The sequence below is a fragment of the Lynx canadensis genome, chromosome B4 (assembly GCF_007474595.2).
Source record: "Lynx canadensis isolate LIC74 chromosome B4, mLynCan4.pri.v2, whole genome shotgun sequence".
NCBI classification, from domain to species: Eukaryota; Metazoa; Chordata; class Mammalia; order Carnivora; family Felidae; genus Lynx; species Lynx canadensis.
In genome coordinates this window covers 125573386-125590216 of record NC_044309.1, presented here as the reverse complement: position 1 = coordinate 125590216, position 16831 = coordinate 125573386, and the positions used below count along the sequence as shown (strand labels likewise).

At 38.5% G+C, this 16831-nt stretch overlaps 1 protein-coding gene across 1 annotated transcript in view; it reads right to left on the bottom strand.

The window, feature by feature from the left end:
- The window catches only part of POLR3B (RNA polymerase III subunit B), a 104620-nt gene that overhangs the window by 58759 nt on the left and 29030 nt on the right, over positions 1–16831 (bottom strand). The window contains exons 11-13 of the mRNA XM_030320436.2: positions 14233–14352; positions 11332–11466; positions 2321–2482 (exon numbers count right to left, since the gene is read on the bottom strand). Of these exons, the coding sequence (XP_030176296.1) occupies positions 2321–2482; positions 11332–11466; positions 14233–14352 (417 nt within the window). The remainder of the gene's footprint in view (positions 1–2320; positions 2483–11331; positions 11467–14232; positions 14353–16831) is intronic.

Here is a 16831-nt window from a genome sequence, read left to right as displayed (position 1 = left end):
AAGCTAATTAACAGAACACTAGCAATTTCTACACATATTTTAAGGTAAAAGTAGCTGGAAGCTCAAAGAGATAATTTCATGTTGGAATGTGTCATTATTTGGATGTCTTCCAAAATCTGTCTTAATTAGAGGAGAATATACTAATAGAAAAGGACCAGAAAAATGACTCCAATAGCAGTTATCAGGAATAATGAATAAACTGTAAGCTTCTTAATCAAGGCTAAAAGCTGCATATATATTCATATGAAGAAATATTATGTATCCGCTGCGGCTAAATCTTCAACATTAAATTTAGTTTATCTCCTTTGCATTCAATATACTGAATCATATTAAATCTATCATCTTATAGTTGTAGCAAATAAACATATACATTAAATATTCTGAAAGATAATTTAAAGATGAAGGTTAGCAATAATTAAATTTTCAATTCATGGTAACACGAACTAGCAGTAGAAAAGAGTATGTGTAGGAAAGTAAAGTAGAAAATGTCAAAAAATCACTGATTCAATAATCTGAGTCAAAAGAAAGGACTACATCTGCTAAACGGTGAGTCTTCATTTTTCTTTTGAGAATCTGATGAAAGCTGTGTCTGTTCTCTTGGGAAAAATGCATGTAGGACCATGAACACAAAATTTTAAAACATTTCACTTACAGGGGAGCTCACAGATCCCAAGCTAAAAACTCTAACGGAGAAAAACTGCTAGAGTTTCAGAAGGAGATAAGGTGATCTGTTTGAATTAAAATGTGTAACTCTGGGGCAGTTCCCTCACGAACTAATGTTTAATCATCATTACAGTAAAGATCTATCACTGCAGAAACTTTGAGTTCTTGGTAACACGGAAAAGAGTTAAATTCTAGGAAGAAGCTCTGTACATTTTACAAAGCAAAGAAACAGAGCAAACACATTTATTCCACAAGTTTTTGCATTGCTTCGTCAGTGAACTCCTTTTCTGCTCTGAATGAGGGTAAACTAGCAAATGGACTGATGCCCAGAGAGTAGGTGTGAGGAAGGTAAATAAATATTCCACACAGAGCTAAAATAAGGCAGCAGCTGCTGGCAAACGGGAAGTAGATGGGAAGTGAAGCCAAGGTGTCCAACAAGAGGATTTGTTCTAGTCTTCTGCGTGAGTATTACAAGAAGGGAGAGGAGAGAAACAGACAAGGAGATAAAAATTGCTCTTCTGAGAGCAACGTATTTGTTGCAAATATTCTACTTACAGTAACACAGAATTTAGGAAGAGAACACAAGTTTCTCTGGCTGCCTACAGACTGGGGTACACCTACAACAAGGCTTTTTCAAATAAGCAGGCTATCTCTGGGAGGTAGAGCCGTGTCCCTAAGGGGTAAAAGAACTACTCCATAAAGCTATCAGGACCTGAAAATCATGGGTCAGAAAGCGAGGAAAAGTAATTCTAACTGATGTGCGTTCAAGTGCTCTTTGGAGGCTTCTCTTCAAATGTCCAGGGAGCTACTTTCACACAAGTTCGGGCCACAAGAGTTTAATGTGCCTAAATAGGCACAAAGGCCCAGTTCGTGTCAAGTTAGAGGTAGCTGTCACGGCAAGGACAGTTCACACAGACCCGCCTGCTAGTTTCTAAAGACAAGAACTGAAGCAAGTCTGCCACTAATTCTGTCATTGTTAAGGGAATCGACGTGTTCTAGCACATTATCCTTTTGTCGGGGCAAACTCCCATCTATAAAACTAATTTTATGTCTGGCATACAAAACACAACTAGACTTCATCAGATAGACCTATAGTTGTTATGCTTTAAGAAAGGGAGCAAAAACCTATCTGATAACCCTTTATGAACAGCCAGGGGCCCTGAATACACAGCAGCTGCCGAGGCCTGAATTCATCACTCACGTGAGGAACAGCTGATAGCCCTACGAGGAACATAAACCTACAATGAAATGAAACATTTTATATTGTTTTGGACAAAAACTGTCATTAATAAACCTACTTGCAATATATCAGTTTTATTACAGAAAACAAGGGGAAGAAGTATCCTTTAAAAGAAGGGCTATTCTCAGTTAAACTAAAAGATTTTTCCTCTGTGTAAGAGTCTATTTTCTTACGGCCTTATAGAACATAGACTATAATTTGGCAATAAAGTCACACAGTAACAAGATTCCTAGTGATAACATTTAAACATTTAAACTATGGACTGTCTTTCAAGGTCAAAAATGTGTGATTTGTAAACATCCTCCAAATATAAACGTTATTTTTTCACCTACATTCCCAAAGTACTTTCAGTTTCCATTCCACTGAACAGAGGTATAAATAAGTTACAAAAGCCTCAACAAATGCGTGGAGACTTACGGTGGAAATGGCATTCACCATGCCATTGGTGATCTGGTCCTGACGCATGTGTTTCACAACATCGAACTGGGCAGCTCTTTGCTTAGGAATCACCTGGTCTGCAATCTTCTTCATTTCAGAATTAAATTTTTTGAATAAATCTTCAAAAAGAAGTGATAAAAGCTAAAAAAAAAAAAGTATACAGTGAACTTTCAAAATGCATTACTAGTCTGTATGATAAACTTTAGGTCCTTATTAAACTTTTTAAAAAAGAGACAGAGACTGCTGAACAATGAAAAAATATTTTAAAATTCAACTGGATAAATATGTACTTTTCTATGCGCTTATCACTATGCTAGGCACTGGGAGTAAAGCAAAAATGATGACAAAATTTCTGTACTCAAATATATTTCATTTAGACCAGTCACTTCCAGACTTTTAGATTTCACTGACCAGTGACCTAAGTTTCAATTTTACAGATAAAGATAATTAAAACCCAAAAGGGGAGTGGCAGAGAAGAATTACCATTAAAAAGTCTCACAACACCAAAAAATGTGGTGCCTTTTGGACCTCTCCTATATCCCTGGTGAAAATGTAAATTGCTACAACTACTTGGAGGACAGTTTTCCATTCATTAATCTAGTCTTCCCTAAGCCCCCTCAGTTCCTCCCCAGGTACACCCCCACAGCAGTGCTTCTCAAACTTCTGCATGCATGGTAATCACGCTCAAGGATTGTTAAAACACAAATTGCTGGCCCCACCCCTACAGTTTCTAATTCAATAGGTCCAAGAATTTGCATTTCTAACAAGTTCCCAGGAGATGCCGGGAGCTGCTGGTGGGGGAAGGGCACCTTGAGAACCACAGCCCTACAGAAATGTGCATCAGCACAGGAGATATTCACAGCATTATTTGTATGAGCTATAAACTTGAAGTCAAACAAGTAATAATTTAGTTGGACAAATTGCAGCATACTTGAAATAATGGAACACTATAGAGCAATGAAAATGAACAAAAAATAACCACAAAGTCACGGCTGGATCCTAAAAGCATAGTATTGAGTGAAAGAAGCCACATATATATATAGTATGATTCCATTACATAAAGTTCAAAACCAGCAAAAATTGAACTAGAATTTGATGGCCAAACTCTACAGAAAAGCAAGGATGTGAATACCATAAAAATCAGGCTAAGGGTCTTACCTTGGGAGGGGAGGATTTCAATCAAGTAGGGATATGTTGGGGGTGGGGACCTTCTAAAGTGTTGAAATTTTATTTTTCAATCTGAGCGTTATTTACAAAGCTATTTGTTTTATAACAATTTATTAAGCTGGAATTTATGTTTTATGCATTTTTCTGTCTGTAATGTTTCTCAATAAAAAGATTTTAAAATAAAAAACACCCATGTACTGACATCATCTCATTTTCAAAAACACATTTTAACATCAAAAATGGCAGAGCAAATAATCTCAAGAGAAAAACACAAAAAAGTAAATACAATTTGTTTGATAAAACTCACATCATCCATCTTTACTCATTCCTCTCCAGACCAGTGAAAACTGGACCACAGACTCACACCAATCATCAGACCAATGGTCTGGGCCTAAGTCTACATAAGCAGAGAAGGATGTAAAGGCAATAGAGACCAAAGTAAAGTCCAAAACGACACAGTTCAGCCAATGCTAGAAAAAAAAAAAAAAGTGTTTAATCCCTTACGTAAGATTATTGGAAAACAGGATTAATGAATGATTTCATGGAAGAGATGAATAGCAGAGGTGGAAGGAAAGCTAGGATTTGGAGGGAGTAGAGAGCTTAAGAAAGTTTGCAAATTCCACATCCAGTAGGATGCAGAAAGTCACACGACAACATACTTTTCCACTCTAATAACAAAAACAGATAAATCAACTACAAAGTCATACATTTCTGGGGTTCAACAGAGAGGTAAGGCTGCAAGGCACCCAGGTGAGCTGAATACAAAGCGTAACAGTCTCTCCCAAGGGAGATGGGACACATGACAGAGATGAAGTCTGCCACAGAAGAAGAAATCAGTCAAAATTTTAAGGACTTCTTACAAGCCAAATGTGGGCTACCATGGAAGCTTAGATGCCTTCTGAGCCTCAGACCTACAAGAGGATCCATACACCCAAGTTCTTTGCTGTGGAGTGCTCATGGAAGACTGAAGTAAAGCAAAAGACCGGAGAAAGATTCCTTCACTGGAACAAGCAATAAAACCTGATTTCCCTGGACTTTCTCTCGCATGAAGCAAAATCTTTAAGTCACTGGAGAAGTCAGGAAACCCTCCTGCCAATAGTTCCGGGCAAAGGTGACCTGCACTGAGAGAAGGACAGAAGCAAAACTCATCTGTCCCTAAGGGTGGAGAGGAAAGCCCCCCTGCTCCCACCCTAAGTCTTACATCTAGTAACAAGCAACAGCATTCTACCGCTGGAGGGAGGCCAGCAAACCCTCTGGTCACCAATTCCAGGAAAAGGTACAAGGCCAGAGGAAAGAGGAGGAGAAGCCAAACCATCTTGCCCTGGGAGAGGAGCAGGAAACATGCCTGGGTCAAGGATTCTGCACTCGTACATGGCAGGGGCCAGATACCACTGGGAAGGGCAGGAAACTGAAAGCTTTGCTTTATAAAATTGGGGAAGAGGACAGAATACCCATTCTTACCACTCCTACTCAACACTGTATTGGCGGTACCATTCAGTACACTAGGGCAAGAAAAAAAATATGTAAGTGTTGGAAAGGAAAACTGTTATTACTTGCAGATACCATGTATGTCCATATAAAAAAAATCCCAAAGAGTCTTAATAAAAAAAAAAAAAAAACCTACTAGAACCAATGAGTTTAGCAAGCTTGTAAGATACAAGGTTAGTATACAAAAAGCTGAGAGACATTAAGAGAATCTCAATAGCAGAGATATACTATGTTCATGGATTAGAAGACTCAGTATTTAGATGTCAATTCTCCCCCAAATCTATAAATTCAAATGCAATCTCTATCAAAAACTAGCAGGCTTTTTATTATTATTTTTTAATGGAGACAGTAATTCTAACACTTAAGTTGAAATGTTAAAATTCCTAAGTTTATGATGATAGAAAGAAAAAAAAAACAACCCTTCATCTGTGGAGGTAACTAGAGAGCTAAATTAACACTCTGTAAACTGGCTAAAAAAAAAATCCAGCAAGCATTTATTCTCCCTTTTCCATATAAATTATGTCTCAGGGAAACCAAAGAGATGATACTGAAAAGTATTCTTTATTGAAAAATTCTAGCCAAAATAAGCAGAAAAAGTATCACTATTTTCCATGCCCTAATTAAACAATGGATAATGGAATAATCATCATCAGCTGTTAAATAAAACCATCAGGAGAAAAGTTGATGGGGAACTTCACAGATGAATCAGGGTCCCAAATACTGGATATTTCCCTGGAATTTCTCTCTCTCACATGAGAGAAAGATCCCAATGATCAATTCTCATGGCACCATGGGATCAAATTCCCAGTGATCAATTCCCATGGCACCAAATATAGATACAACTAGTCATATTCTTCCTGATAGGATATAACAGCAAACTGTACAATGGCATTCTAGCCAAAAAAAAATAAAAAAAAAGAACTTGAATTTGATCTAGCCTCTCAATTTAATTCCTGGTTTAAAAGAAATTTAAAGGAGAGAAATAGAGAGGAATATATAGTTGAAAGTCACCATGAGGAAACCACCAGCAAAACCTAGAATTACAAAAAATAAATACATAAATTCTAAATCAATAAGGAAAATGCAAACAACCCAAAAAGCATTTCAAAGAGGGAAAAACAGGAATGGTCAATAAGCATATGTAAAAGAGGCTCAACCTCATTAGTAATAAACGAAATGCAAATTAACACCACAAAAATTTTAAAGTTTGATACTAAGGCATAGAATGGAGATGATCAGGAACTCATATACGGTATAATGTACAAATACTTGGGAAACTAGTTTGACATTCTCCAGTTAAACTGAAGATTTAACTTGACTCTAGGATTTGGCAATCCTATTTGTAGAAACTCTTGCATATGGGCACCTGAAAAAATAAGTATGAATGTTAATATTTTTTAAAAAGGGAAATCATACAAAGGTCTTGACTGGTAGAATGGATAAAGTGTTATTTATCATCTATATCATATCATATTCCATATATACAATGGAATATAATACAAAACTGGAAGTACAGTGACACCCAACAATACAGATCTTAAGAACAATGTTGAATGAAGAAAATGTTCCAGAAAAAGGTACATGGTATGAATCAATTTTTACAAAACTCAAAAATAAGCAAAACTTATACTTTAATAATATATATTACATTTTTTAAATTAAAAATTCAGATGATATAATAAAAAAAAGTGCAAAAATTCAGGATAAGGGGAAAAGAGAAACAGAGTAAGGAAGAAATACACCGGTTAACGGAATGGTATTAACGGTTGATTATTAAGAATTATTAAGTCAGAGAGTGGCTCTGAGGGTGTTGATTTTACTTGTACCCTTCAAAACTTTATGTAACATTTTTATTTTCATGTTAAAAATTACATAATAAAGTATTAAATGATATTAAGCCATGGTAACTATCTGAAATAGTATAACCACAGAAACCAAGTCAATGGGATGTAATAGGAAGTCATAAGAACAGACAAGAACAGTTCTGTTTCCAGAATTGGTAGAGAAGCTCCTATCAGATGGGCTCATCTGCTAATAGTTATAAACTCCAGACAAAATATCAAAACTATCTGAGGCCACTGAAGAGCGTCTAAAAGCAGGCAGAAACTGGAGGAAAGCCAACATGTCTCAAAAGTGAATGGCACTGGGTGCATTTCCCGTTGTTAAGGCTTTTCAATTAAGGGAGGCCACATTGGTAAGAAGGGTCAAAGCTACGTTGAGAAGCTAAAACTCAGAGAGAGACCCAACATCTTACTGGATTGAAGACCCAGAGGAAAAAGATCTGTGCTACCACAACAGCTGGAAAGGGGAAAATCACAGAACCACAGGGAGGAAACCCCAATTATGTATGTAAACTTACAAATCTCTGGGTGACCCCTGAACTACACATTGAGAAATGTGGCCCAAATCTTCCCACTGCCCCAAATCTGGGTGGAGGTTGTAACCGATTTTTCCCAATCGGGTAGAAATAAACGAAGCTGAAGACTAGGTCATTAAGGCTGTACTGGTTGTGTCTTGTTCCCAGGAAACATTCATTTGGAGCCCTGAGCCACTCCATTGCCACAACACTGGAAAGGTCAGGCCCTAGCCAAGACCAGCCTTCCACCCTTCCCACACCCTATAGCAGAGTACCACCAACTGACCTCCATCAACACCATGTAAAACAAAAGAATCACACAGCCAAATCCTGCCTGAATTCCTGACCCACAAAACTGTGAGGTATAATGAAATGGTTGTTAATTTAAGCCACAGTTTTGGGATAGCATGCAACACAGCAACAGATAACCAGAATACCATCTATAAAAAGTTCCCAAAACTAAACTGGTGGCTCACTACAAACAAACAGCAGGTATGCTTCTTCAACAATCAAATATAATAGATACTACAAACACTTCAGTGCCTCTGTACAATTAATTGCGTTAGTTTCTTTTTCTCCCTTTTGTAGGCATTTTTTTTTTTTTCCTTTACAGAGAAAGAAAAAAGCTTGATGTCTTTGTAATCTAAGTCACCTAAAAAAACATTAAAGTAATATCATGGGGGCATCATATATACACTATTTACTGAAGTGGGAATTCTGAACTCAGCGAAACCATGTAAGCTAAAGATTATCCAAGTTCCATACTGACTATATTCTTGAATGTTTATAACCCATAGGTAGCTTCTGGACTCATAATGAAGAAGATATTCAAAGCAAATGAGTTTTCTCCTCGAGCCAACTGCTGAAGAATTGCCAAAGTGGAATGTGATTTTATGCTTTTCCCCCTTAAGTTAGGACATGTCCTTCCACTTTTCTACTAAAATCAACTTTGCAGAGAGGAGAGCCAGGACCTTGGACTTGAATGTACCATGTCAGAAGTGTTCTAAAAAGAAAACTTCCTCCTCTGAGAGCTTAATCCTTTCTTCAACTCAGACCCAGCAGCTTCACTCATGGAAAGAATATGGGAATGGAAGCAGGTGCAGAGGGGTGAGCAGGATGAAGAGGCCCATTGCAGCAACTTCCTGTGGAAACTGGCAAAAGGAACTTGAATAAGCCTCCTGAACAGAAGCAAATGCCCTTAACCTAAACCACAAAGGCTCAGCTCTATTTTAATTAGTCCTTTACACTTAGACTTTTGTGTCTCAAATTATGACAAAGTTTCTTGGATCCCAGCTGAATTCGCCATAGCCCCCCGATTCAAACGCAAGGAAACGCCTCTTGTCCTAAACAAGTAAAACATTAAGAGCACACTCCACAGAACTACTGCCTCATTAAATTTCTCCCCCTCTAGATTTTTGGTTTAAGAGAAATTACGTTCTCCAGTTCACAGGGCAGTAGGAAACTACAAGGCCAAATCACACAATAAGCCACATTATCTAGGTCAAGAGTAAAATGATTAAAAGAGATGAAACGCTGGTGATAATATTCAACACCTTTCATTGCTAGTATTAGGCCTTCCAGCCAGCTTGCGACAGGAACACTAAAGAGCAAATTATATTTAAGGAAAAAATGCTGACAGCTCATCAATTGATTTTCAATGAAAATGCTAAAAAAAATTAATAAAGAAGTTAAGCTGCTGAAATACAGTTTCACCAATTAGCTTAATGTCAGAGAATTCTAATTAGGCGTCTTGAGATTGCTATTTAGTGTTAAGCCTTCAGAGTGCCAAATTCTCCTTTTCACACAAACTGGTTGCAAAATTAAAGACATTAGGCAGCCTTAATTACATTATCAGAACAGCTGGGATTAGGCAATCTCTGAAGTCAAGACGGCATTCTTTTGTCACAGGGTGGAAATCCCTGGCTTTCCAGGGTGCCGGATTTTTGGTGCCGTTCCATATCTCACCCATACAAAGCGAGCTGCATTAGAAACAAAAAATTTGCAGACAAAGAATAGAGTAATGCTCAGCAAATAATGAACACATTACCGAAAAAGAAAAGGTAGGTGAAAAGATTAAGCCTGAAATCGGTAGGTTTTGCTAACACCTCTACTGGCGGCTGGCCTGCCAGCCCTCTGGTGGCAGAGAGACGGAGGGAAAGCTCTGTGAACCCACTTGGCCAGTGGATCCAGCTCTGTTATCTAAAGCTGAAGCACATTTATACTCCCTCATCCCATGGGGTGTGAAATTAGCAGCTATTGTTTTTACACATTTTTGCCAACACAATGCCTTTTATGTCTTTACATTGTTTATAAAGCAATGTTTTCTTGCACACGGGAACTCTCTTTTTAATTCTAATTTTTTAAGCAACAGGATAGTCTCTCCTCTCCTGACTCCATTACTTATGCTTCTAAACAATCAACATTTTTTTAATGAACTCATTTAACAGCATGATTTTTGCCAATTAAATAACTAAAAATTGGGACTGATGGTGGTGGGGATACCTATGATACCCTGAACAGAGGTCAATCTGAAGGTGGCGGAAAACCCACCTGCTAGCATCAACCATTAACCACACAGAACTTCCCCAGCAGTCCAGACACTAACCTTCTTCCAAAACCTAAAACTGCTATCACTTTTTAATCCTACTTTTAAAGTTTTAGTTGTAGTATCTGTTATCCTAGCCACCAACATCTGTCACATGCAATACTGTCACAGCCTCTTAACTGGCTCATTCCTGGCCTGTTCGTTTCCATATCAGCGCTTTCTAAAATAAAAATCAGATCATGTCACTTCCGTGATTATAATTCTCCAGTGGTTTCCCACTACAAGGAAAACGAAATCCAAAACCCCTTCCATGGCCCACAGACTAGTTCTCCAATGTCCTCGGCACCCCCCCCGCGCCCCCCCCCCCCCCCCAGCCCCACTGCCTCATGCACTCCAGCTGCCCTGATCCTCCTCCAGCCCCCTGGTGCTGGAACTGTGCAGGGCTGTGCACATGTGCAAAGGGCTATTGCTGGAATGCAGTTCCCAAGGCTGCCTGAGACTGGTTTCTTCTCATTCAATTCTCAGAGGCATGTCTGAGGGCTCAGCTTAAAATACAGCACTTTTTTCAAAGAGATCTTTCCTAATCATGCTGACTAAAGTAACATACCTTTCCTCCACCAACACCCCAACTCTCTAACATTAGCCTATTTGGGGTTTTCCTTAAACACATATGACTGTTTAATATCATCTCATTTCTTTGCTGTTTATTTGTTCACTGTCTCCCCTACCAAAATGCACTCTTGAGACCAGGTGCCTCAGAGAGTGTCACTCACCAATGCATCTCTGGTGCCTAGCACTTTACAGGAGGATTAGAAAGATGAATATAAAGTATTCTTGTCCCCAGTGAGCTTACTGTCTAGGGCAGGGGGAAGAAGCTGGCAGGTAAAGAATTATGTAGACTTTAGCATATAAATAAAGACCTGAACAAAGTGTCTTTGGCATTTGGAAGACAGAGCAACTAACTTCTCCTGGGGTTCACAGAAGGTTTCAAAGAGGGTGACTCCAAGAATGAAGAATGGATAGCAGCTCCTCAGTTGGGGGAGGGTAAAGGGACACGGGAGAGGGGCAACTTAGGCAGAAGGCAGAACTCAAAGGTGTGGAAGGATGAAAGAGCATCATGGAGTGTTTGGGAAGATGTAAGTGGCCTGCCTTGGCATGAGACAGGGCTAGAAAGGTACAGTGGAGCAAGATCATCAGGGACCCCGCTAGAGTCTACACTTTGGGCTACAGAGCAAACTTTTACGAATCCCCCAGAGGAGACGCGAGGAAAGAGACAGCAGGTAGAGAAATAAGCCCTTATACCTCACCTCGGCCAGAGAGGCTCCGTTTTTATTTAATACTGGGATTCTGAGTAAGCATTAATGCTTTGAAAAACCTTGAACCCCACACCTACACCTGAAGCTCAGGCCCACTGACATAAAGTAATTAAATCACCTGTCCTGCCAACTCCAATCGCTTGTTACCATAATAGTCTCTGTCGTCCACTTTGTTATCTCCTTGGGCCAGAATCACTCTTCGCACCATCACTGCAGTGTAGATACATTTTGCTCGGAAATTGAATTCTTTAACCTGTGATATAGGAGTTAGAGAAAATTTCTGAGACAATGCACATTAGCCACTATCAACTCCTTCCTTCCTTCCCCGTACATTTCATGCCATTCCCTCAAAGAGGTGGAGCCCACCACCCTCCCTGGGCTGGCCCATGGACTCGCAGTTACCACTTCCTTTCTCTGGGTCCTGAGGCACTGAGGCAGTCCAAGAGACTGTCTCTGTCTCTGCTGGAGACAGAGAGAGGCTGCCTGGAAAAGCAGTGGGGAGCCAGAGACACTCACTGTAGCTGTCCTGACTTTTAAATGGTCATCCAGAATTTAAAATTCTATTGAGACCTAGTTTTGATATTAAGAATTTTCTAATTCTTTGAATTAGTCAAAACACATACAAATGGCAGAATCAGAGATCTGTATATTATTTAGCCAACAAGGTGTTTTAAAATAAGAATATCCAGGGGCGCCTGGGTGGCTCAGTCGGTTGAGCGTCCGACTTCAGCTCAGGTCACGATCTCGCGGTCCGTGAGTTCGAGCCCCGTGTCGGGCTCTGGGCTGATGGCTCAGAGCCTGGAGCCTGCTTCCATTCTGTGTCTCCCCCTCTCTCTGCCCCTCCCCCGTTCATGCTCTGTCTCAAAAATAAATAAAACGTTAAAAAAAAAAACTTAAAATAAGAATATCCAATCTGAATGTATTTCGGTGGTCACTGTCCACTTCCACAGATCCCTTGACTTTCCTTTATGATCAGTTCCTGAAGGGAGAGTATGTAACCCTAGAATTAGATCATTTGTGAATAATACACATGAACAATACACTCATTATAAGCCAGACTACAGTATTTGGTTAGTAAGAATGTCTAATAAATAATACTATCACTTAGAAAGGGTAACGTTATAGTAAATGGAGAGGAATGATTACTCCCTCATGGCCCACATCCCTCATGGCCAATCTCTGTTTAATGGTAAATTAATAAAAAGTAAATACAACTGGCCTTTAAACAACATAGGCATGTGGGGCATCGACTCCTTGCACAGTTGAAAATCCATGTATAAATTTTACCTCCCCCAAAACTTAACTACTAATAGCCTACTGTTTACCAGAAGCCTTATTGATAACATAAACAGTCAACACATATTTTGATTGTTACATACTGTATTCTTACAATAAAATAAGAGGAGAAAAAATGTGACTAAGAAAATCTTAAGGAAGAGAAAATATATTTATGGTACTGCACTGTACTTAGTGAAAGAAAAAAACAACACATATAAGGGGACCCATGCAGTTTATTTTATTTTATTTTTTATTTTATTTTTTAAATATATGAAATTTATTATCAAATTGGTTTCCACATAACACCCAATGCTCATCCCAAAAGATGTGCTATTCAATACCCATCACCCACCCTTCCCTCCCTCCCACCCCCCCATCAGCCCTCAGTTTGTTCTCATTTTTTAAGAGTCTCTTATGCTTTGGCTCTCTCCCACTCTAACCTTTTTTTTTTTTTCCTTCCCTTCCCCTCCCCCATGGGTTCCTGTTAAGTTTCTCAGGACCCACATAAGAGTAAAAACATATGGGCTCTGTCTTTCTCTGTAGACCCATACAGTTTAAACCCGTCTTATTCAAGGGTCAACTGCATTAAGCACAGGTTCCAAGGCCAAAAGATGGATTCTAGCTCTCTGTCTACTAACCAGCTGGGTGGCAAGACAAACCATCCAGCTTGTCTGGACTGGAGAATCTGTACTGTAAGTAAAGGTGGCTGGACAATGTGAACTCTAAAATTCATGGTCTATGGGGCACCTGGCTGGCTCAATCAGTTAAGTGTCCAACTCTTGATTTCAGCTCGGGTCATGATCTCACGGTTCGTGAGTTTGAGCCCCATATCACTATTAGCGCAAAGCCTACTTGCATGCTCTCTCTCAAGATAAATAAACTTAAAATCAAATCAAATTAAATTAAATTCAAGGTCTAGGAGATAAACCAACTAGTATTTTAAAAAAGTATCTATGATGGTAATGGTAGCACAACGGTGAGAATGTACTTAATGCCACAGAACTGTATACTTAAAGATGGTAAATTTTGATATGTATTTTACAATAAAAAGAATAAGTGAGCAAGGCCCTATAAGCTTGCTTCATTTGAAAACATCTAATACCATCAGGGCTCCTGGGTGGCTCAGTTGGTCAAGCGTCCAACTTCAGCTCAGGTTATGATTTCATGGGTCGTAAGTTCAAGCCCCACGTCAGGCTCTGTGCTGACAGCTCAGAGCCTGGAGCCTGCTTCGGATTCTCTGTCTCCTCCTCTGTTTGCCCCTTCCCCGTTCACATTCTGTCTCTCTCTCAAAAATAAATAAAAACATATACATATATATATATGTATCATATATATACACACACACACATATGTATGTGTATATATATGTATGAAATATATATATACGAAATATATGTGAAAATTAAAAAAAAAACAAACATCTAACACCATCTCTGCCCTTCAAAACCATGAAATCTAGTAGCAGCACTAATATAGGTATGAATATAAAAAACTGTAATTTTAAATCAAAAGAACCACAAGAGAGTAAACAGGATGATAATGATGGAATACAGCTAACATTCCCAAAGTACAAATAAACCACTGATAATGGGAGATTATTTCCACGGGGGCAGTCCAGTCCTTTTCAGAGTCTCTCTTTTCTTACAGAACCAGATTTTAATTAATGTAAACTTGTATTCAAAATTCTTCAACACAAGGACCCCACAATGACCACAGCTCACACTTGTTCAGTGCTACTCACTGGGACGTGTGTCAGGATGGTAGAAGCCAGGAGTTCTCTTGCCTCCTCTATTTTGGTCTTCTTTGGTCCACCTCCCCACATCCTTTGCCTCCTTACTTTGTTCCCTATATATTTTAACGCCTATAAAAACAGAATATAATGATGTTTGAATGACACCACTAGAGGAAATTTATTAAACACCAACCCATACATAACACTATAAGCAAAAAGACAAGGATTCTGGTTATAGAGAATGCTGCATGAGGTTTAGTCAAAAATCAACATTTGTCATGGATCAATGACAAAAAGCATTATATGCTGTCCAATACACTGGTTCCCTTATTTTATAGTTTTTTTATTACAAAATTGATACATGATCACTGTAGGAAGTTTAGAATATACAAATGAACAGATTATCCATATATACACACATGCATTACGTATATGAAGCAGCCACCAATCCTCCTCCCAGAGAGAACCACTGTCCACAGTTAACATTCTGGAGCTGTGCCTCTTTTCCCTCAAAAAGGAAGCCCATCATGTTAAGACCTCTATCCTGAAAGCTACAAAGCATTGCTGGGAGAAAACAAAGCCTAAGTAAATGGAGGGTTATGTCATTTTCATGGACTGGGAAGGTTTAATAGTGTTAAGATGGCTTACTGTTACAATTCTCTCCAAACTGACCAAAAATCTATTGATTCTACAATTTACTTGGAAATGCAAAAGACCTAGAATAGCTAAAGTGCTCTTGAAAAAGGAAAGTTGGAAGATTTACATTACCTACTTTTGATTAGAAAGCTATGGTACTCAAGGCAGTGTGATACTGGCATAAGGACAAATAGATCAATGGAAGAAAATACATCCAGAAATAAACCCATGCTTTCATGGTCAGATGATTTTTGACAAAAGTACCAAAGCAATTCAATCCGCAAGGGAAAATCTTTTCCACAAATGTTGTTGAAACAATTAAGCAGCTACAAAGTAAAAAATTAACTCTGACCTCTACCTCACAACAAATAAAAAAATTATTAGTTTAAGTGGATTTCAGACATAAGCATAAATACTAGAACCATATTCTTGCCCTTGGAGTAAGAGAAATTTCTTTACACAGGACAGAAATCAATAACTGTAAGTCAAACCAAAAAAAAAAAAAAGTTATGATACATAAATCTGTCAAGGGATTTATATCCAGAATGTTTTTTAAAGGACTTTTAAGTTCAATACTAAAAAGACAACTCAACGAGGAAAACGAGCAAAATATTTGGACATACTTCACCAAGAAAGTCAGTCAGTAAGTCCATGAAAAAGTGTTAAACATCAGTAGTCATCAGGGAAACACATATTAAAACCACAATGGTACAGACACCACTAAACGCCTAGTAGAATGGCTAAAATCAAAAGGACTGACAAGACCAAATGTTGGTGAGGACGCGGAGCAATCGGAACTCTCACACAGGGGGGTGGGACTGCAAAATGGTACAACTGCTTGGGAAAAAGGTGTGGCAGTTCCAACCTTATAAAAAGTTATATTCACAATGGCTCTTTGATCCAACAATCCTATTTGTAGGTACTTATCCAAGAGAAATGCTGAAGTGTCCAGGCAAAGGCTTGTACAGGAATGCATACAGCAGCTTTATTCATCCCGAGTGAAACAACCAAGTGCCCATCAACAGGAAAAAATAAACTGTGGTATATTCATACAATGGAATGCTATTCAGTAATAAAATGGAACTGCGTGGATAAATGACATAAAAGCAACTTGGATGAATATCAGCCAGTACGCTCAGCAAAAGAAACTGGCCACAGAAAAGTACATACTGCATAATTCCACCTATAAAGTTCTAGAACAGGCAAAATTAATCTGTGGTGAAAAATCAGAACAGTGGGGAAGAAAATCAGAGGACAGAGGTAAAAAGTAGCTAAGAAGGGGCATGAAGGAACTTTCCAGGGTAATGGAAAAATATTCTACATGTGATAAAAATTATGCACAATTGTGCAATTAAGACTTAGAATTTATGTATGCTGAAATGTACATATAAAAATGAAGTATTAAAAACTAATCAAATAACTGGTGAGGAGTAGGTAGACATTTACATGAAACAAGAATGTCAAAGCGTTTTGTAATTATCAAAACTGTGTGGTGGGCACATGAGGATTCATAATACTAATCTGTATACTTTGTATGTGTTGAGGTTTTCCCATAATGAAAAGTTCTTCAAGAAGAAGATGATGTGGTTCTTATTATTCTGTAGCAACAAATGAACGCACTTTTTTGTTTGTTTGTTTTTTTAAATTGGCTTTCCGTTAGAAGAGAGGGCTAGGATTCCTGATTCTTTACCTTGAAATTCCTGTCCCCAGTTGAATGTCTGGGAAATTTCTTTTCTGTGCTTCAAAACTTAGCTCAGGTATCACTTCCTCTCTGAAGCCTTCCTAACCCCACTCCTTTTTCTCTACTGGAATTCCTTATGGATAAAGAACTAAGTGCTTTCTTTCCACTTCAGACCACACCGTAATTTGATTGTCTATTTATGGGTATGTCTCTCCAACTAGACGTTGTGTCATCTTTTTCTTTGATTCTCACTGACTGGTTCAGGGCCAGGAACTGAACAGAACTCCTCCG